Consider the following 23,350-nt stretch of genomic DNA (forward strand, 5'->3'; position numbering starts at 1 on the left):
CTGGAGATTCAAATAGAAGACCTCAGGTCTCCTTCCAAAAGTATGAATTCTTTAGTTAAAATAACTTTGAGAGGTATGGCCTTTTCTTCTGACATTGTTCCCATGAATGAAAAGGAAGATCTAAAAGATATTTTAATGGAAAAGCTACTGATAAATAATTGCAGTGATTATTTTTGTGGTAATTCTACTTTGGGCAAAAGTACAAAAGTACTTTGTCCTCTGGTCATTTGAACTGTGAATACATAGTCTAAGAACATGGTAGGTGAATGTCTGTCTTGATTTTAGATGACTGAATTTATGGCTGATTGAGTTTGTTTATCGTTCTTGAAAAGAAACTAAGGTAGATTAATTGTAAAACAACATGTTAGTAAGTATTTTCAAGATGTCCTTTCAAAAAATTTTGCTTTGGGAGATTTAGAACATATTCAAAAATAAAAGTGTAAGGAAGTCATGTGTATCCATCTCCCAGCTTCCACAATCATAAACCAAGGCCAAAGTATTTCATCTCTACCTCTTTCATCCCCCCAACTAGATTATTTCTTAAGAAATCTCAGATATCATATCATCTTATCTGTAAATATTTCAGTATGTATCCCTAAAGGATAAGAACTCTTTTCAAAAACATAGCAACAGAGACTTCCCTGGTGGTCCACTGGGTAAGACTCCGTGCTCCCAATGCGGGGCGGCGGGGCGGGGGGGGGGGGTTCGGGGGGTGGGGCGCTGGGTTTGATCCCTGCTCGGAGAACTAGATCCAGCATGCATGCTGCAAGTAAGAGTCCGTGTGCCACAACTACGAAGTCCACACACCGCAGCTAAAAAAAAAAAAGATCCCACATGCTGCAACGAAGATCCCACGTGCCACAACTAAGATCTGGCGCAACTTAAATAAATGAATAAATATTTTAAAAAAACAAACATAGTAGCAGTACCACTACCATTATCACAACTAAAATTTTAGCAGTAATTTCTTAATATCATCAAATATCCAGTCAGTAATCAGTTTTCAGATATCCCTGGTTGTCTCATCGATGTTTTTACCGTTCAAACCAGGACCGAAGCCAGGTACAGTTAGGTGATGTGACTTTTGAGTCTCTATTAACCTAGAGGTTTCTCCTCTTTTTCTTTTTTTTTCTTGAAATTTATTTGTTGAAGATGTAGTTTCTTCTAAACAAAAAGAGTGCTTAAATGCCTCTTCAGAAGGCGGGCCCACATAAAGGTGAGTTATTTTTTTCCATAGAATTCTCACTTCCATTAGAGAAATAGGTAGAATTAGAGAATTTTAAGCCTGGGAGAGATTTTAGCCATCAGTCCTTTCCTGTCACACTCCCTCAGACTTTTGAGCCTCAGTTCTATTTTGTTAGAATCTTGAAATTAGAGTTTAGTGTGAAGGGATATTGAGACCACCTGTCTCAAGTCCCCTTGTTTCACCAGTGAAGAAATGGAGCCCCAAATCCAGGTGATTTCTTCAAACCCCGCAGTGTCAGCTACTCGTCTGGTGTCATTTCCCCTTTCTTCCAGTGATTCTCAATATGTACCATGTGCTTAGAAGGCCCCTCCCTCCTACCGTCTCTCTAAGTAATCTAGGTGATCTAGACCTGATCGCCTGCCTCCATGTAATCATGGGAATCTCTTCCCTTGGGGAGCCATCGGCGTTAAAGACGCACAGTGTCTTCTCACAGGCTCAGCTGTGTTAGGATGGGAAAGTCTGGGAACCCCTGCCTTCCCAAGGCCACGTGCCTCTTTACCGTGGGGTTCCACATAACTGAAATAAGCATTCCTGAAGTGCTTTGGAGTGTCTGAGGGCAAAAGGCGATTTTGCCAGGGACCATAGGCTTTGAAGACCTACCCATGAGTTCCCACTGGACACCAGTCTGTACTGGAAACCCAACAGAGCATCAGGTGTGTTGTGCAAACATCTGACGACACTCTTGTGTTGCCCTCTGTATATTAAACGGAGCTTTTTCAACTAAGCCTTGTATTTCTATAATCTACCCACCTACCAAATTTTATAGATGTCTTTAAAAGAACAGATGTTCCCACTGGAAAATGTTTCTGCCTTCTTATTTTAAGATGCCATAATTCAATTTAATGCTTATTGATTCATGTTAATTTCAAACTGGGCTAAAACCAGCCAGATTCTTCCAACATAGGATCAATAGAGATGCTGAGTGGTCCTACATGGAACAGAAAGTCAGCTTTGATGGATTAAAAACAGTGACTCTCACAAACATCATATAATAGAGATCTAACTAGTAATTAGCTACCAGAAAACCAGGAAAATTCAAGACTCAATATGAGAAAAACCTCAATAGTGTGGTTTCAGGCAAACAGTGTAGTTAGGAATGACCTAGTTATAGAGCTTCATTGAGAACTTATTCTTCAACTTTATTAAATGTTATCAAGGAATAGAATGTCTTTTGCTTTCCTACCACCATCTCATATATGTCAAGTTTTGATTATTTTAAAACACATCATTATAGTTTTAAATATGAACTTTAAAAAATGCAGTGCACGTGCAACCTGTCAGGAGTTAAATTGCCTGGTTCTCTTAACTTGGCATTTTCTTCACTTATAATAAGTACAGATATTGAATTATGTGACTTCAGTAGCATATATAAACAAAGATGTGTTTCATCCCACAGTTTAAATGTTGATTAAGAAAAACGTACCTTTTTTTCCTTACTTTTTATCCACTGAATGCTGGGATTCAACATAGGGTTCAAACCATATATATTTTTCCTATCCTGATGGTAGCCTGATAACTGCCCATTAAATCACTAGGTAGACAGACTTTGGGAATTGTATTGTGGAAAATGTATCTGGGAATATTTCTAGGTCCTCTACAGGTCATGCCTCTAAATCAACTGAAATCTTCAAATAATGTTACATACAGCATGCGAGTATGAGAGCCTATAGAATTTGAGGGATAAATATCAAAGTTTTGAATATATATGCCATCAAGTCAATCAGTCTTTATACCGACCCTTCTGAATTCCAAACATAATAAACAATAATAGTTTTATGAGAGAAAACTCAAGCTTGCCTTTATTAGCAATGGGGAGTATTGAACTTTCACCCAGACATGGTCTTTGTCCTCAGATCTTCCTACCATGGGGATGACCTCCAGGCCTTCATGCAGCAGCAGGTCCTGCAGAAAACAGTTGGTCTGCACAAAACCATTTGCGCAGAGATTCTCACCCAAGATTTGTATACCCTAATGTGATTCCATATATCTCCAGAGAATTTCAATGAAAGTAGCATCTCCAGGTTTTTTTTAAAAAATAAATTTATTTATTTATTTTTGGCTGCGTTGGGTCTTCATTGCTGGGCGCGGGCTTTCTCTAGTTGCGGAAAGCGGGGGCTACTCTTTGTTGCCATGCGCGGGCTTCTCATTGCGGTGGCTTCTCTTGTTGCAGAGCACGGGCTCTAGACCTGTGGGCTCAGCAGTTGTGGCTCATGGGTTCTAGAGCGCAGACTCAGTAGTTGTGGCGCACGGGCTTATTTACTCTGTGGCATGCGGATTCTTAACCACTGCACCACCAGGGAAGCCCGCATCTCCAGTTTTTAAAAATAAATGCCATATGCCATATTTTGGAGGGTTTTGGTGCTGGAGAAAAAGATAAGGAATCGCCAGCTTAGAAAAGTAGAATTAATTCCGAGTGCTTTGATGCCAGCCTTGGAAGTTTTTATTAAGGAGTTTTCTTCTGTATTTACTAAGTTTTTGTCAGACTTGTATCTAACTTAATGGCTGTTTTCATTCAATCCCCAAAGCAAAAGATTTCTGATGGAGAGGAAGGTCCAGCAGAGATGAATGGAATGGGTTCCAACTGGAGAAGACAGGGAGGAAATAAAAGTGCTTTCACAGCTTCTTATTCCTCTCTTCTCAAAACACCTTCTCCCTTACCTTCTGAGACCCACATGCTTTTCTCCCACCTCCCAGGCTGCACATCACTGCTGGGCCCTTCTCTTTCCAGGCCTGAAACATTGCAGGGCCCCAGGGCTCAGCCCCAGATGTCTTCTCTCTCCACACAAGTGCTGTTACCTCCACACTCTGGATCTAGCCTTGGCTTCTTTCCTCAACTCTAGGCTCATCTAGCCGTCTGCTTACTCTGTATCTCCATCCAATTTTCCTATCCAAAACCAAAGCCTTGATTCCACCCCAAGATATTCTGTGCCTCTTGGGTCATCCCCATCGTAGTAAATGGCAACACCGCTTATCCAGCTGCTTGGTGTTGTACCTAATTCCTCTCTCTCTGGGACCCCAGCAAATACTTTTGGTTCTACCTTCAAAATACATCTGGAATCCGGGCACTTCTTCCTATCCTTCAGCTACCAGCCTGGCCCAAGCCATCCTTCTTTCCAGCTCATCCTTCTGCAAGTAGGCACCTAACTGGTTTCCCTGCTGAGTGCCTAGCTGTCTCTACACAGCTCTTCCTCCACCCAGCAGCTACAGTTCTACTAAAAGATAAGTCAGATCGTGTCATTTCTCTGCTCAGAGCCCTCCAATGACGTCCTGTAACTCTTAGAACAAAAGCCAAAATCTAATTTATACGACCCTCAAGACTTTACATGTCCTGGCCTTGCCTGCCTCCTCCTCCTCTTCATTTCCCACCACCCTCCCCTGCACTCACCCTACCTGGTCGGATCAGAGGAGCTGCCTCACAGTTCCCCAAGCCTTCCCCAGCACATTGCTGCTTGCGGAGGTTTTGCACTGGCTGTGCCCTCTGCCTGGAATGCCCTTCCCGTGTCCTTTCCGTTGTTCGCTTCCTCCCCTTGTCCACATCTCCCCTCGTCCTCCCCTCGTCTCCTTTCCAGGCCTTTCCTGACCCACTTCTTCTAAAAGAGAACCCCCACCCTTCCATCTCCGTCCCCTAACTCCATTTTCCCTTGTAGCACTTCTCACTGGCTAGTGTTAATTTTGATTGGTGTATTATGAGCGTGAAGCCCTGTGAGCATGTGCGCTCTAGGAACACAGAGTGTTCACCACTGCTGTCCCAGTGCTGTGAACAGTGCCAGACACATAGTGTTGAGTAAATATTTGTTGAATTAATGAATAATATCGTAGACATTAGATTTATCACCTTTGCTTGTTCTCTTTCACTGAATGCATAAATATTACAACCAGCCATGTGATATTTTATTTTTTATTGGTTTAATCCACTCCTTGCTTGTCTAGCCAGAGCTTAGGCCAGTTTCATAGTGGTAGGAAACAAGGGAGGCGGGGTCCTCATTACCTAGTGCACACCCCAGTATTCTGATGAAATCAAGATGCACACATAACTTTAATCCAGAACGTTCAAGTTTGTTTTTTTTTTCCCCCCCAAAATTGACATGCACTGGACAAGTCTGTTAAAAAAATAATTGTCAAATCTGGTAACACTGCCTCCATTTCCCTAGCATAGCTAAGAATAAGACTGGGTCTAGGAGGAATAGACTAAAGCAAACAGGCTTGCTCTTACCCATTCCCTGTCTCAGATGCCACCTCACTCCATTCCTGAGGGCTGACACTTGTGTGGATGGCTACCACATTCTTTTGTGTTACAAATCAAGTCATCTGAGTCTCCGGGAACACCGACCCCACTGCCCTGCAGGTTGCTGTCTATTACTAAGGCTTTCCAGTGCCTTCCAGTGGTCGGCCAGCATTTCTGGCTCCCAAGCCACCCTCAACCACTTTTGATAGCAGAAAAAGATGTATTAACACATAGCAATTAAAATTCTAGCAATTAGCAAAGATTGGCTTGATGTTCTTAGAATCATCACCTGAGCAGCTTTCTAGAAATATAGGTTCCCAGATCCCACTCTAACCTTGGGATTGGGTAGGGCTCTGGTGTGGTACACACACACACGCACACACACACACATGGGCACACGTGAGTCTCGCTCTCCCTCTTTCTTTCTCTCTAGCAGATCATATATATTCCTAGTGATAATAAATGCTATGAAGCAAGAAAATGAAGGGCAGAAAAACAGGAGTGGAGATGGTGGGTAAGGGTTTTCTGAGGAGGTAATATTTAGTCTGTGATGGGAAGTATTAGGGAAAGAACGTTTCGGGCAGGAAATAGCGTGGTGTGTTTACAGAATTAAAAGCAGACGAGTGTGGCTGGAGCACAGCACGTGATGAGGGGAAGAGCTCGGGCCCGGTGGAGGGAGGGCCTGGGGCCACATCGAGGGGGCTTCACAGACAAGGATGACGGCTTTGGGTTTTGTTCCCAGTGCTCACGTTTTCCTGGGCACTTTGAGCCCTGTGCAGAGAATGCATTGCGGGAGCACGAAAGTCGAAGCTGTGAGACCTGAACAGGACCGTATTGTCCTCCGATGGTGAACAGGAAGAAGGTGGCAGCACCCAAGATGGAGAGGAGAGGGGGGTTTCAGGGAACATATTCGAAGAAAGTCAACAGGACTTGCTGATGAGCAGAAATGGGGGTGAGGAAGAGCATGGGGAAAGCAAGGATGATGCCGAAGTGTTCTGTCGGAGGCAGTATAGAGTGTGATCGAGTGCCCCAGGTGCCTCATCTGTGAAATGGGAGTATTAAGGGACCTCCCCACTGGGTTGGTGGTGAGTTGTTGTAAAGCACTTAGCACAGAGCTTGGCACACGGTAGAACACTCTGTAAACATCAGCGGTGATGCAGACTGTGGTGATTCGTCCAAGGTTGCACAACTGGTCAGCAGCAGGTCCAGGACAAGAAGCCAGGGCTTAGGCTCTTGGTTCAGTGTATTTTCTGCTGTACCGAGCTGCCTCCTTCAATTACCTTTGAACTTTTTTATTTATGCAGACTCTTGGTGGAGGGTTCGGTTGTCTTGGAACATGATGAGTTGCACTTCTCATAACATGTAAATGTCACACCAGGCACGATAAAGTGCTAGGGTGTCCTTTGCAGCCTGGGAGTCCAGGTTATTTTGGCTGTCCATAAAACTGGGCTGTTCCAGATGAAACGCAGGGCCCAGATAGGGAGAGGAAGGGGGTACAGGAAGAGAGATGGTTAGCAGGTAGATTTCAAATAGTAAAAGGAATATCTTTCAGAATATAGATGTGCTTGTGTTGTGCACATGCTTAGGCCAGAGGAGGCACATGCACTGCAGCAGGAGCCGGCAGTGAGAGTCCTTCATACCGGAAGTCGTGGGTCAGCACATGCCAGGAGAGGGAAAGAAATAAAGCTAAGAATGTTAATGTAACTCCCCCAGATTGTCAGGTTCCTAGTGATACATCTTTAAAAAGTGTTTGAAGTGCTTCTATCTGTCAGTTTCAACTAAGCTAATTTTTAAAAATTGCTCTTTGTACTGTGCCTTTCTCATGAACCTCTGTGAATTTAATGCATGCAACATGTGGGGGGAAATCCTCTCAGCTAAAGTTCCCATCCCCCCCAAAGTCTGAGAGGCAGATTTAATTTGATTTGATCTGATTTGATTTGATTTGGCTGCATTGGGTCTTCGTTGCTATGCGCGGGCTTTCTCTAGTTGTGGCGAGCAGAGGCTGCTCTTCGTTGCAGTGCGTGGGCTTCTCACTGCGGTGGCTTCTCTTGTTGTGGAGCATGGGCTTTAGGCATGCGGGCTTCAGTAGTTGCAGCATGTGGACTCAGTAGTTGCAGCGCGCGGGCTCTAGAGCGCAGGCTCAGTAGTTGTGGCGCACGGACTTAGTTGCTCCGCGGCATGTGGGATCTTCCCAGACCAGGGCTCGAACCCGTGTCCCCTGCATTGGCAGGCGGATTCTTAACCACTGCACCACCAGGGATGTCCCTGAGAGGCAGATTTTAGAAGCACATTGCTGCACCTGCAAGGATTTTGTCATTTTATTAAACGGACCTCAGACCATGTTGAATGTGTCCTGTAGGAACGAATTTCAGAAAGAGGTGAGAGAAAATGCCAACTCAGCCCCTGTTCCCTCCTGTTGACTGTCTGTTTTGTGGCACCTCTATCTCAAACAGCGTGGGGAGGACTGTTCTTCATTACCGGGGAATGTGAGTCATTCCCAGACTCGTGTGATTGGGATTCCAAAACGTTGCTGTATCTGATGGTCTTATTAAATCCAAGTGTCAGTGCAGCCTTTCAGACTGTAGGGGAGAGCTCAGTTACAGCTGGTGACCTGGTTCTAGTTACCACACAGAGATGCTGGCGAGAGCAGTGACCCCCTCCGAGCACCCAGAGTTCCTCACGGATGGCTGTTACCAACTCTTCCCAGATTTGGGGGTTTCCCGGTTCACTCCATAGGCTTCATTACCGTTCAGCTCCCTGTTTATATCCTAGTTGGGATCTGTATACTTCAGGGGAAAATGTCCTAGTGTCTGTAGACAAGCGAGTGCCAAGATGAGCCTAGCATTTGGAGGGTACCTCGTTTCAGATTTCCTCAGCCCTACCAATGTTAAATCCACTGTGTCCAGGATCAGCAAGACACTATCCATTTCTAGCTTGGTCCAAACAAAACAAATAAAACATCAAGCAGAGAGGGAGGAAGCTATAGATGTTGCCAGAAAATTAGTTTGCTCTGTCTTTTCTTTCTCCTAGAATGTTTCACAGCCAACGGTGCAGATTATAGGGGAACACAGAACTGGACAGCACTGCAAGGCGGGAAGCCATGTCTGTTCTGGAACGAGACTTTCCAGCATCCATACAACACTCTGAAATACCCCAATGGGGAGGGGGGCCTGGGCGAGCATAACTACTGCAGGTAAGATGGGGTTTCACAGTACTTAAAAAAATCTCTGGTCTCCTCTTCCCATTTCTTCTGGCCTTACTCACAACAGGGAGGGCTTCTTTGTCTTCTTTTGCCCAACTCACAAGGCCTTTCTTGTTACTGTTTTAAAAATCTTTCTCCCAAAACTGCGCACGCACACACACAATCTACCCACTCTTTTCAACTTGGGGTGCTTTGATACTGGTTTTCAGAGCTCTGCTTTCCTGTCTGATAGCTTCATGTCTCTCTGAGAGGGTTTTCTTAGTTGTCCCAGAAGACAGTGCACAAACAGCGCAGCTTCTTAAGCTGCTGTGAATGTCATGGGCAAGCAGAGCACCATCTGTGACCCAAACCTCCCTCTGCTTCTGAGCAAAGGAAGCTGCCCTCCCTGCGTTGTACCACCTCCTGCCAGCCCAGTACCACCTTGCTCTGGGAGCAGCTGTAGCCATCAGATTTGTGCTGTTTCCTTCTTTTCAACAGACTAAGGTGTTCCTTTGCTCTTTCACCTCCTGTCTGACCCTCGCAGGGGCTGAGACCCATGGTGCTTCAAGCATGTACTTGTGATTGGAGAGATGATCCATGGCTTTGATCAGATTCTCAAAGTTTTCTGTGATCCAAAACAAGTTGAGAATCACTGGTCAGTAGGGACCAGAGCACCCTTGGTTATAGCTACGTTTTAGCTATTTATACCCAGGATCCTGGTAACATGACTCATGGGTCAGCCATGTGTTGAATTTAATTATTAATAGGACAGGTGCAAAGGCAGCCTCTTGAGCCATTGGGACAGGGAAAAATGATCACCAAGCTACTCTTTGAGCTACACACTGTGCCCCCAGTGCTACCAGAATGTTGGAATCTCAACCATGGCACTGTTGACCCAGCTGAGACAACATATTTATACCTGCATTGCATGGGCCACAGTGTTTACCTACTGCCCTCTCCAGGTACCTTTGCTAACACCCTAGGACCCTTGTGCTTTTCTTGAAGTCTCAAGGCCTGTAGTCCATGTTATCTTTATCCCTGTGCCTTCAGCTCTTTGCTTCACCTTGGTTCTGATGTGTACCAACTGGTCATTCCCCCATTGTTGCTATTGCACTATTTTTTAGTTTGTTATTTGATTGCTATATTTTATATGTTACACTGTATTATTTGTTTGTTATAAAAGTATTAAAAGTTTTTCCAAAAAAAAATTCTCCAACACAACAGATATATATATTGTTTAAATAAAAGTCCCCATTGTACCTCTTTCCTCCCAAATCCTCTCCAACAAGGCCTACTTCCCAGAGGTAACAATTTGTATATATGCTATTTCACATTTCGCTATCATTTGTATTTTATTGTTAACATTACACATACTCATTAAAGAATTCTTTGATGTTTTATTTTCAAAGTTATACATGTTCATTCATTTTTTTCTTGCATAATTAAAAAAATTAACCCCACTCCACTTCTGGCTTATTTTCTTCCCCTAGTTTTCCTATTCATGGGAATAGTTGGCTTGGGTTGGGAAGAGTATTTAGGAAGAGAAACCAGTGTTTGTTTTTTATTTTTACATAGTTACTTATCTTATTGTTCTAAAGTGTCCCTTGGTATTAGGCTGTTGGTTTATTCTATTATATTATTCTGTTATTCTGTTGCCTTCTATCAAGCAAGCCTTCTCAGACGTGCTCCTGATTTTAAGGTAAATTTTAAATTTCCAATGAAGTTTATTTATCTGACAAGAAAATCTTTTCTTATAGATTAGTACCCAGTTTACCACTAGGCTCTCAGAAATGCACCAGTAAATATCCATTAAGAAAACACTGAGAGCCAGGGGACCACCTTCCTCCTGAGCCTTGGCTGGCTGCGGTCCTCTCCTTTGATTTGATGGAATGTACCAGACCTGAACTAACAGTTTATCCTTCAGAAAAAGGGATACTGAAATTGTCGATTATTATCACATCAGAGAGCTGGGGCCTTTCGTTTTAGCACTGCAGCAGAGTCAAAGATGAATTTGCTTGTTCTTTTTTTTTTTAACCTATTCCGATGCTTTTCAGAATGGTTTTGACATTGATGACAAACAGTTGTTTTCGAAAGCCTTTACCAAATACTACATCAAAGCTGAACACTGAATAGAGGGAGGAAAATGACAGTGAAACTGTTTAAAGAAGGGCTTTGTACAAATTCTCCGACTTTGATTTCTCAGCTGACATCCGACACCATGTTTGTCTTATGCGATGTTTCCAGACCCATCCCAGTTGAGATGTCTGCGAGATGGCCAGTGATGGGGACGCACTTCTCTGGCTCCACGTATCTGGACTGGGGGGAGGCAGAGAGGCCAGGACAGCAGGGTTGGCACTGGTACCTGCCTTTGGGCACAAAAAAAATAAAAGGACCCTTTGTGCTTCAGGGCAGCTTATCTTCTGGGCCACACAATAGGCTGATCCCTCCCAGGCCTGATAGGGGCTGCTCCAGAGCTCCGGCTGCAGGGTCTTTATGCCCATTTCCGGCCTAACCGGAGTGTCAGGTTTCCAGTGTTCTGAGTCCAAATAAAAGGAGCTTGAAAAGCAGCGAGGAGAGGTGAGGCTTTTCTGTGTGTCCAGTAACCCCTGCCATCTTTTGCTCTGTTTCAGCAGTGCTGCCCATTATTGTCGTGGCATCTCTGAGTTGAAAAGACCTTAAAGGCATTTATTCCAAGCCACTCATTTAGAAATGTGGAATAAGTCTTTTGCAATTATTATTGCCATATCAGAAGTTGGTACCAGGATTATAGGACTGTATGTTCTGAGTGAAACTCTTTGGCATCGTTTTTTTCAGAATTCCCTGAGAAGTTAGTGTTTTGACGTGGAAATAGGACCCATTTCTATCAAACATGAGTTGACTGGCCTGATCCTGGTGAAAGCTTGTCAGTGCAGACTACATGATGTGAATTTTACTTTATTGCTTAAAAATTACACAGTGTTCATTGTAGAAGAAATGAGAAAATAAAGAGAATTGGAAAAGAAAAAAATTAAAATTACCAGGAGTCCCATCATCCAGTGATAAATACTTTCAAAGTCTGGTGCATATCCTTCCTTAAATATATCTTTTCAAAAATGGGATTGTTGTCATCCATCATGTTTTAGAGCTGCCTTTTTAAAAAAACCTAACAAGACATTGTGAATATCTTTCCATATTAATAAATGTGTCTCTACACCACATTTTTACCAGCTGCCTAGCATTCCCTTATATGGACATATTTGTTTAACCAATCCTTAATTGTTGTTTCTATCTTTTTTGCATTATGAAAATGCTGTGGTGAACATCTTTGTAAGTAAAGATTTCCTTAGAATATAGCACTAAAGGAGAAATTGCCAAGTAAAGGGGGTTTGCGTATCTTCAGGGCCTTTGACTCTAATCACCAAGTTTCCATCCTGACCGTTCACTCCATTCACATTATTATTATATTTTTAAAAATTTATTTATTTATTTTGGCTGCATTGGGCCTTCATTGCTGCGTGTGGGCTTTCTCTAGTTGCGGCGAGCAGGGGCTGCTCTTCATTGCGGTGAATGGGCTTCTCATTGCAGTGGCTTCTCTTGTTGCAGAGCACGGGTTCTAGGTGCGCGGGCTTCAGTAGTTGTGGCATGTGACTCAGTAGTTGTGGCTCACGGGGTCTAGAGCACAAGCTCAGTAGTTGTGGTGCAGGGCTTAGTTGCTGCATGGCACGTGGGATCTTCCCAGACCAGGGCTCAAACCTGTGTCCCCTGCATTGGCAGGTGGATTCTTTTTTAATTTAATTTAATTTTTTAATTTTTATACAGCAGGTTCTTATTAGTTAGCTATTTTATACATATTAGTGTATATATATCAACCCCAATCTCCCAATTCATCCCACCACCACCATGCCCCCCCCCACTTTCCCCCCTTGGTGTCCATACGTTTGTTCTCTACACCTGTGTCTCAATTTCTGCCTTGCAAACCAGTTCATCTGTACCATTTTTCTAGATTCCATATATATGCATTAATATACGATATTTGTTTTTCTCTTTCTGAATTAACTTCACTCTGTATGACAGTCTCTAGGTCCATCCACGTCTCTACAAATGACCTAGTTTCGTTCCTTTTAATGGCTGAGTAATATTCCATTGTATATATTTACTACATCTTCTTTATCTGTTCGTCTGTCGATGGGCATTTAGGTTGTTTCCATGACCTGGCTATTGTAAATAGTGCTGCAGTGAACCTTGGGGTGCATGTGTCTTTCTGAATTATGGTTTTCTCTGGGTATATGCCCAGTAGTGGGATTGCTGGGTCATATGGTAATTCTATTTTTAGTTTTTTAAGGAACCTCCATACTGTTCTCCATAGTGGTTGTATCAATTTACATTCCCACCAACAGTGCAGGAGGGTTCCCTTTTCTCCACGGCAGGTGGATTCTTAACCACTGTGCCACCAGGGTAGTCCCTGCTCCATTCGTATTCTTATCTGTAGTTTTGCGAGCACCTGTGTTCTCCCAGCCATGGGACCACCGTGTTCATGGTTAAGGTGCCAGTGCTGTTTGGCATCATCTGTTCAGTGGTTAATTGTCCCAGTTACACTGCAGTGAATTTGTGTAAACATATTTCACCTTTACTCACTCCCTACCCCCACCCTCAAACTCTGAAGTTTCTGTTGGAGTGGATAGCTTTGTTCTTGTAGTATTACCACTTTTTTCTTCTTCATAAGAGGTGGCATTAAAATCTATACGAATTATTAGAAACAACACAGAAGCTGAAGTGTTTTTTTGTTTTTTGTTTGTTTGTTTTTGGTGAGGGGCATTTGGTAAAACTGAAAAGCAATGAGCCAGTTGACTTAAAACAATGGGAGTGTTACCAGGTGTGTCCTTTTCCCTCCACAGAAACCCAGACGGTGATGTGAGCCCCTGGTGCTACGTGGCGGAGCACGAGGATGGTGTCTACTGGAAGTACTGTGAGATTCCCGCCTGCCAGAGTAAGGCTCTAATGCACCCATGGCAGGTTTCGGGACGCTGAGCACTAGGCGTGCAGAGTGGAGGCCACTGCCGGGGGCAGGTAGTGCAGGCAGGTGGATTTCCTGAAGCAGGTGAAAGGAGGAGCCACCTGGGCTGAGGATTTTCACTTCTCTTATGGAGGCTTTTCAGAAACGGGACTCTCAGGTTCTCTCAGGACCCATTCCCTTGATGGATAAGCCCAACCACAATTTCTGCTTCTGCTTGATTTCCTCATGCTGATTCTTTCTTGAATAGAGATGGCACCAGCTCAGTAGCAGTCCAGAAAAAAAAAAGTACCTTGCACTTTGGGGAATTAATTTTTTAGAATGAGGGAATTCCCTGGCGGTCCAGTGGTTAGGGCTCAGCACTCTCACTGCTGGGGCCCAGGTTCAGTCCCTAGTTGGGGAACTAAGATCTCTCAGGCCACATGGTGCTGCCAAAAAAAAATTTTTTTTTTACAATGAATGAATAGCCCTTTATAGACAGTAAAACTAAGTTATGATACTGCTTACTATTTAGATTTGATGTGATATGTCTCCTGAAAAATGGTGTTCAGTAAATATCTAATTAGATACCCTCCAAAGCCAATGTGATAGTCCCTTTCCTCACATTAGCATAAATATGTTCTATTGTTATTTTATGATAACTCACAACTTGTCACTCTCTACTACTGGAAAACCCACTTTCTTCTTTCTTTAGCACAAGACCTGTTTTCTAACTGGTTCATTCATTCATTCCCGTATTCAGTGTTTATTATCTGTAAGGTACAAAGGCAGAAAGATACCCTGACCCTCAGGGAATATGTGATGTGGCAGGGGATCTTAGAAGGATACTTTAAAACAAGGTGGAAACTGTTGTGGGAAGATTTAGAGTACAGGAACCAAAATCAAACATGGTACTGTAAGGCGTTTACTAAGGCAGTGTTTATAATATCTTCTTAAATAGGCCAAAGGAACAAGGTTTTTCAGTTCCTAGAGCTGAAGAAAAGGACAGCTCATTCATAATAATTCTACCTGTTTTTTTTTCTTTTTCCTTATGATTTAAACCTACCCCTTGCCCTGCCTCCTCTCCCAGTCCTCAGGGCAGGAGGGTGTGTGTGGAGAGGGTATGGAGGTCCATGTGGGGCCCCGCGACCCTCTCCCTCCTGCCGACCACAGCGGTCTGAATTCTGCCTCAAGGGGACCAGTGCTCACCTTTCATGAACTAAACTTCCACATGTCACGACTGTCTGGCAGTCAGACCCTCACTTTGCTATCCTTCCAACCTGATATACCTTGATTCAGTCCCCCAAATTGAGAAAACAGTAAAGACCAGAAGACTAGGCTTTTGCCCAGGCTGCTTAATCAAATTTTTAAAGTGAAAAACATCTCATTTGGCTCTAGTTATGTAAAAAAGGAAGGGGCAGGGGGAGAGGAAAGCAGATTTTCCTTGGTCCATTTGTTCTACACAAAGATAGTCTTTTAGTACCAGCCTATGTCATTCTCTCAGGAATGGCGAAGAGGGGATTTCAATCCGGTCGCTTTTATTTGGAAAGATAATCCTCAACTCGCATTTATAAAATATAATTTGGGCCAATGGGAGTGGACTCATGTGGTCACTGAGACTAAGTTCCAGAGGAGAGAATTATAGCAAAACAGTATGAACCACCTAAATTTCCCTCTAATCTGTAATATTTGTCAGATGTGCCTCACTGTCCCCAAAGAGAAAAATTAAATATTATTTTTCTTAAGGCCCTTTGGTAACTCTCCCAAAGCTTCTAAAGCCAGTCTTGAAATGATCAGGGTAGGGAGACATACAGAAGTTGGGAATGAGAACTGGGGAGCCCCTGGTTTGGGGGTGTGGGAGGAATGAGCAGTGTCTGGCTTTGGTTCTTCGGAAAACCCTTCTGTTCACCCTGTGGGCACCAGTGCTTCCCATGAAGCTGAGCCTCAGACCTTGAGTCTGGAAGGACATTGTGCTTCTAATGTGTCAGATTAACAAAGTTGAGAAAAACTTCTGTGCTGTTTGCAGCAAGAGACCTTGGTAATTGCCTGGTGGACTCAACTGAGATCCAGCCTGCCTATTTTAGGTCAGTTTTGCCCTATTTCTGGATGTGGAGTCATCATGAATAATGCTAACCCTCTGTGTGAAGCCTGCTATTCATGATTAGCATTGAACTTGTCATACAGGAAAAGGCCTGTGACATGATCAGATTCCTGGAAAGTTCATATCTGAATATAACAGACCCAGCAGGAGCCAGGGGGAGTGAATGTTTAGGGACAAAGCTGAGTGTGGTTGAATGGTGGGCCATTGTGTGGAGACCGGAATTTCTGTTACGTAGAGAGCTAAAAGGAGCAGGGAGGCAAAGACAAGCCTGATTCAGAAGGGGGCAAAGAGAGATTTGAACTGTGCTCTTGACCTACGGAACATGGATCAGAACTTACTGTTAAAAGGAGAACAACTCTGAGGTAATTGGATTTGCTGTTTAAACTGCTTCTGCCAGTATGTTTCTCAGAAACCTCGTTCTTATTGCAGAGAGAAGAAATACAGATTTTTAAAAGGAAATTCCAACAGCATCAAGTTTACCACTCCTCTGTGTCCCGCCTTCTAAATCTCTAAGTCCTATTGGTTTGGCTACTGAGGGAGAAATCATTTGGCTTAATGTCCACCCCTTGCGCATCTGTCTGTTGTTAAATAATCATCCTCACCAGTCCAATTCCTCTTTATTTTATTGCTTTTGAGGGACATGCTGTGTAATGCTTAGCATGGCTTTTGTTTTGTTCTTTTACCTATAGATTCTTATAAAAGTTTTGTACAGTTTTTTAAAGTAAGTAATCTAGTTGAGGGGGAGCAGAACCTGCAAATGGCACTTAAAGGCAGATATAATTTTTTTCACATACCTGATTAGGGCCTGAGGCCACAGGCATGAGATATTTATCATGTTGGCTCCGAGAGCTATTTTTGGTTTGCTGTTAAATATTCACCTGATTTCTACAAACTCAACTATAAAAATTCATCTTTGAAATAGGGAAATTTGAATACAGGCTGAGTATTAGATTATATTAAGAAATCACTCTTAATTTTATTAGGTACAATAATGGCATGGTCGTTTACATATACAGAGAGTCCTTTTTTTTTTTTTATTTTGCGGTATGCGGGCCTCTCACTGTTGTGGCCTCTCCCGTTGCGGAGCACAGGCTCCGGACACACAGGCTCAGCGGCCATGGCTCACGGGCCCAGCCGCTCCGCAGCATGTGGGATCTTCCCGGACCGGGGCACGAACCCATGTCCCCTGCATCGGCAGGTGGACTCTCAACCATTGTGCCACTAGGGAAGCCCAAGAATGGTTTTTTAAAAGTGGCTATTTGTTGATGCTGGGTAAGGGCCTCATATTCTTTCCTACTTTTGTGTATACTTGAAAGTTTCAATTATAAAAATAATTTTTGTAATATTAAAAAATTTTATAACGTTTAAAAAATTTAAAAGTGAATGTGTAAATACATTCAAAGTATCTGGATTCAAATGTGTAACATGACTAAGCTAAATTGTAGTACTTTTTAAATATAACTCACAGGTATTTGAGTTATTTATTAAGGTTAGTTATTAAAGTTTTAGTTATTAAACTTATTAAAACTATTAGTTATTTAAAGTTATTAAAACTATTAGTTATTAGAGTTAGTTATTTAAAATTAGTTATTAGAGTTTAAAATCACAAGGACTTTAGAAGTCATTAGCTGTGACAAATGACATTATTTAAGCTCTAACCATATACCAGACCTTGTACAAAGTAGAGGACACAGGGTGGCATGATCTGCAGCCTGTGGGGAGCCCCTAGTTTAGGACTGAAGGCCGACATATAAACAGATCAGCAAATGTGAGATACTCTGTAATAAGTGAGATGAGCAAAAGGATGGGAGCACTAAAGGGGGGCATCTGCCCTGGCACGGTGGGTGGCAGGCCTGCTCTTTGTCAGAGGGCTTCTGGAAGGAGTGGGGTCTTAGTTCAGGGCTTCTCCCACTGTAAGGTACATACCATCACCAAGGATCTTATTAAAGTGCAGATTCTGATTCAGTAGTTCTGGGACAGATCTGGGACTCTGCATTTCTAACACACCCCTGGGATGCTGGCACTGCAGGACCACACTTCAAGCAGCCAGGTTCTAGGTGTTAGGGTTGGGCAAAGGAAACAGTTTACATGCGTATACACACACACGCACACGTGAATTCCCAAGCAAAATCAGTGTTGCTGAGATATCAGTTTTAAGAAGGAAGGACAGGAGATGAGGTCCGAGAAGAATTAGATGGGGCCAGATAATGTTCTGGGTACAGACTTGACCCAAGAAGATAGTGATGAGGCTGAGGGGAGTGTGGAGGGTCAGAAGGAAACATTTCTCCATAACTTCTTAAGCCTCTGTATTAGGGATATGGGGTGAGGTTTCTCCCTCCTAATCCGTGAGAAGTTCTGTAGCGATTGTATCATATTCTCCCAGACCAGCCTAAGAGGATGCCAGCAATGGCACCTCTGCCATATGGGAACTTCGGTCAGTCTCACTGACTCAATTTCCTTTTATTTAAATGATACCCTGACTTTGTTAAAACAGATTTGTTGTTCCTTACAAAAGTGCAACCCCCAAAACAGGATTTGAAACCTTCCGATTGTGATCCCTAATAAGAGTTTTTCAAGTTCAGACTTCAAGTTTTAAAGTTCAGACTGAGTTTTTAAAGTTCAGACTTTGAGTAAAAAGCCAAGGGCACTTTGGTAGTAGTGGTCAAAGCAGTCTCTCAATTATAGAAAATGTTTCGTTTTTGTCAGCACTTTCTGCATTTTAATGTCAGCACTGATTTTTAAACATTTTAGCTTTTATTTCAGTTATTATTGAGTACCTAGTATGTGTACAGCACTTATATTCACATTATCTTATTAACCTTTTCAACAATTCTATGAAGCAGGTGGTATGTCGTCTCCCGCCTGCTCCCCTTGGTCAGATGAGAAAATGAAGCTGGAGTGGTTAAGTGATTTGATGAGGATTACCCTCTGAGCCAAATAGGATTTGAATCTAGGACTCCTAATGGCAAAACCAGTGCCATTTCTGTCCAGTACTTGAGAACAGCCCCATTTCCTTTATTTCCTTAAAAGCGGGAACCTTGAGATGGATCCAGGCTACTGTTGAGGTCATTCTTGAGAATTTTTCTTTGTGGATTGTTTGGGAATTAGAGTTTGAAATTCTGATAGTATGCTGAATTATTAGGATTGCCTTTTTGACATTGTAGAAACCAAAGGATTAACTCAGTGGCGACAGAGGGTCTGCAGTTCAAGCTGTTAGCTCCAAGTCATTTTCTTTTCTTCTTTGAGTTTGGGAAATCCCAAGCCCCGGGAGTAAGCAGGCTGCGATGGTATCCAGGAAGCATTTGTTGCAGGCAGAGCCAGCTCTGGAGACTGTTGGGCCCATCTCCGCGGGTGTTCCCGGCCCAGCTGTTCTCAGCTGGGAAGGGGCTCCCCAGAAGTGGACCTTTTGTTTGAAACCCTGCATCAGCAGCCTTGTCCAGGCCTCAGGGTCTCTCCCAGCACCGTGTTTCCATTGCACTGGCTGAACCTCACCTTGAAAAAGACACATCTCAGCACGTCACTAACACTTTACAGCTAAAATGAAACCTTAAACTTTAGCTGGTAGCCAAAGAAAAGATGAACGTTAATAATATGAATTATGCCGGCTCATTTTTTACCTTTTCTCTCTTTCCACTACAATTATTTAATGTTTTTGTCTAATTGAACCCTTTTAGACTACCCAAATTAGCATGGTCAGAATCTTGTTTTTGATTGTTTATTCTTGCTTGATGTGAGCAGTTTTGTTTTCCCAACTGGACTAAGCTGTTCAAATATCGGCACAGGGGTAGCTCTGGAATCTCTGAAGGAGAGACTTAAGGTGGAGGGGTACTCGAGGGTTTCTTTGAAAGCTGTGTTTGCTCAGCCGGCCCCCTCATTTTACTTGGACTGTATGTTTATTTACAGAGGGGTACTGATGGAATTTATTGGGGCTTTCCCTCCTCGAGCCATATATTTTAAAAATCTTCCACAACATCTAGCACTGTGGAGGCTGTAACAGGTGCTCACTAAATATTCTTGCTGATGTGATGTCATATCTCTCCCAAGAAGAGAGACAACACAATCTAGTGGAAAGAATGTGGCCTCCAGAGTCATACCGGCTTAGGTTGTAATCATTACTCGCTTAATAGCTCACGGCCAAATGACTCTCCTCTGAGCCTTGGTTTCCACATCTCTACCTTTCAGGGTTATTTTGAAGATTAGATGAGTAAAATACACATGACTCTGAGTCCAGGACCTAGCAGAGGGAAGGCATGCAAGTAACAGCGTGGATTGTGGTGGCCTGTGCTTTCTCCAAGACATAAACCACCATTGGCATGCTCCTGTCATCTAATTCCTAAACAGGTTATTCCTGACCTGCATTTTATTTCTTTCTGTTCCTGCTTTATATGACTGGCCCCAGGGCCCCGGAGCTGTGCCTCAGCTGCTCGGAGGCCGTTCCCCTGGGGCCTGATGTGACACTGCACTCGGGGAGCACAGGAGGCCCCACATTCGTTCTGACAGTGCAGTTTTATGGTTTCAGATCTGGCATATACTCGATTACTCATTGTTTTTGGCAGTGGATATTATTTAATTTTTCACTAAAAAAATACAGACTTTCTGAACCAAATGGACATTTTCCTCAGCGACAGTTATGTATATCACATTTCCAAAATGTTCTAAAGCAAAGTTGTGTAAAGCATACTAATAACTTAAAAAGGGAAAATCATTTAGATCAATAAGGGCAATTTTACTGTAAAATCTTTACACCAGCACTTGCCTGTAAGGAGTATACATAAACATAAGAAATAGTCCCTACCCTCAATCTTATGATGTAATTAGGAATCTGAGTTATAAACACAGGAGAAAATTGGAGACCAGCCCACCAATTATATAAATAAGATTGAATTACGAGGTAGAGAGCTGTGAGTTTTTGAAGATGAGAGGGCTCCGTGAGGGTTGGGGAGCTGGAGGCATTGTTATCGAGTAAGGCTGATGGGGCTGGACAGGTCAGGGCACAGCAGGTCAGGGAACAGCTGGACAGAGACTTGGAGGAAGGACACGGGATTGCCATGCACGCTGGTGGGAGCCAAGATGCCTGAGGAAAGGAGCAGACAGAGAGGAACCGGGTCAGAACCTTGAAAGCCAGGGCTGATTAGTTGGCAGCTGACACGCTGAAAGCCCTCGTTCAGGAAGATGAGCCCAGTGTCCCTTAGAGGGTAGATCGGGGGAGGGACGTTTGGGGAGGAGAGAATGGGTGTAGATTTCTAAACGCAGGAGATGAGGGCCTGGGCGATGATGGCAGCAGTGAGATCGTGCAGGAAGGGTTAATCCAAGATGCATTTAGGAAGAAGTCAGAACTTGACAAGTGGAATATATAAGGGATGAAACAGCAGGAAGAGTAAAAGATGCCTCTGTGGTTCTTTGCCTGGGATATTTGTGGTGTCCCAGAAAAAAAGTTCAAGTCAGACTGAGCTCTTCTTCCCAGAGACACAGCTGTATCATTCCTCTTGAACTTGGACTGAACTTTTGTCAAGTAAGGTGTTTCAGTTGTCTGTTACTGCATCAGAAACCACCCCAAACCCCAGTGGCTTAAAACAACAACAACTTGTCATTTCTCCTGACTCTGTGGGTTGGCTGAGTTTCAGCTCGGCCATGCTTCTACTGCTCTTACCTGGGCTCAGTCAGGTGGCTGCATCCACCTGGGGGCTCTCCTGGGGCTGGGGCATCCAAGACAGCTTCAGGCCTCTACCTGGGCAACCTCTCTTTCCAACAGCATACTTAGACCTCTTATAGGGTGGCTGGCTTCCAAGAGAAGCTTCCAGTCCCCTTAAGAAGTGAACTCAGAAGTCCACCATATTCTGTTAATCAAAGCAAGTCACAAGGTCAGTCCAGATTCAAGAGGAGAAGAAATTGATTCCAAGTTTAAAGTGGGGAGTCACACACATGTATGACATAAGTGGGGAGGGGAGAAATGATTAGACCCTCCTTTGGAGACTGTCTCCCGCATTATATCACCAGAAATTAAGTTTCAAAGAAGGAACTCCTGCCAGAGGAGAACTATCTCTGTGATACATCAGGGTTATATGGGGGTCAGGATCCTTAGGAACTCTTACCACCTTCCCCTAAAGGTAAAATTTCAAAGAGGAAGAAAAAGCGGTGTTTACTTATTTATTTGGGTGAGTCGATAACGAGACTCAGAGACATAAGTAGGGCTGCTATGAAGAATCAGAGTGACTGAAAATGAGAATTGATGTTTAGAAATAAAGTTATAGAGGTAGAGGGATTCCCTGGTGGTCCAGTGGTTAAGACTCCATGCTTCCACTGCAGGGTGCACGGGTTCAATCCCTGATGCGGGAACTAGGATCCCGCATGCCGCACAGCATGGCCAAAAAAAGAAAAAAAACTTTAAAAAAAAGTTATAGAGGTAGAAAGGGGCCATATTATGATAGGACTTGGACCAAACTGGTGGCTGTCAGGTTTGGAACGGAAGTTATAGATGGACAGGATGGGGTACAGTGTGCTCATAGTCATGGGCTGAGAGTGTGGAGTAATCCACGCTTAGCCTATTGATGCTCTGAAGGAGGTATTTGAATTGGCTGGTCCTCTGATAGGACACCAGTGGTATCATCTCATGTGTACTTAGTCCTTATTCCCACGGAAGGGAGAATTCAGCTACTGAGGCACCAATGTGGAGTCCCTGAGACAGAAGATAGTCTCTGCCACACAAGGTTAAATGACATTTAAAATAAGCAGTCACCGCCCCCCCCTTCTGTAGCAGGAAACAAATTGCTTGTTCTTGAGAACTTTCCCATCAAGAATTTAATAGAAGCAGGTATACTTATATCATTTTGATGTTTTTGTCAGTTTCCAAACAATGTACTTTGAAATCAGATCACTTCTTATTCATTTTTATATAATTCTCCTGATGCTCTTCATCACACATTAGTGATCAGAAATAAGATGCAATTCCCCAGTCCCTGCCTGCAAGACCTGAGTAGGGTCTTACTGTAAGTTGAAGGGAGTTTTGCCTTAAGTCATGGATTGTGCAAGAATGAACTGCTGTTGGGTTTGACTGATTGTATATGGGTTGTGGTGTGGTGTATCTGAAGGCTATTGAATGCAACTTACAATGCTTAATAAAAATCTTTATTCTTGTAGTATAAAAAAATAAGCAGTCACTGCATGGTTTCTGAAGAACCAAATTTTTATTTGTAAGAAAAAGTAAGAGGAGTTCTGTACAGCCAGGGAAGAGTTTTCTAAAATGTAGAACTTTGCTTCTGGTTTCTTTCTCTTTTTTTTTTTTTTTTTTCTTTTTGGCGGTATGCGGGCCTCTCACTGTTGTAGCCTCTCCCGTTGCGGAGCACAGGCTCCAGACGCGCAGGTTCAGCAGCCATGGCTCACGGGCCCAGCCACTCTGCGGCATGTGGGATCTTCCTGGACCGGGGCACAAACCCGTGTCCCCTGCATCGGCAGGCGGACTCTCAACTACTGCGCCACTAGGGAAGCCCTGCTTCTGATTTCTTAAACAAATATCTCAGATTTGGTCAGAGCACTGGAATAGAAAACACAGTAATGGGTCAGGACTTCTTCTTAAGCAAATTACCATCTGAAGATTTTTATTCAGATTGAGCTTGTACAATAAAAGCCAT

General features: G+C 43.3%; 1 protein-coding gene across 2 annotated transcripts in view; it reads left to right on the forward strand.

The window, feature by feature from the left end:
* KREMEN1 (kringle containing transmembrane protein 1) overlaps positions 1 to 23,350 on the forward strand; it is a gene marked incomplete at its 5' end in the record, with an annotated part of 64,415 nt that overhangs the window by 9,674 nt on the left and 31,391 nt on the right. For both annotated transcript variants that reach the window (XM_082667488.1, XM_082667489.1), the window contains 2 exons: positions 8,502 to 8,664; positions 13,527 to 13,618. In XM_082667488.1, coding sequence (XP_082523614.1) covers positions 8,502 to 8,664; positions 13,527 to 13,618 — 255 coding nt within the window. The remainder of the gene's footprint in view (positions 1 to 8,501; positions 8,665 to 13,526; positions 13,619 to 23,350) is intronic.

Source organism: Grampus griseus (genome assembly GCF_964374135.1).
Source record: "Grampus griseus genome assembly, chromosome: 12".
Lineage (NCBI taxonomy): Eukaryota > Metazoa > Chordata > Mammalia > Artiodactyla > Delphinidae > Grampus > Grampus griseus.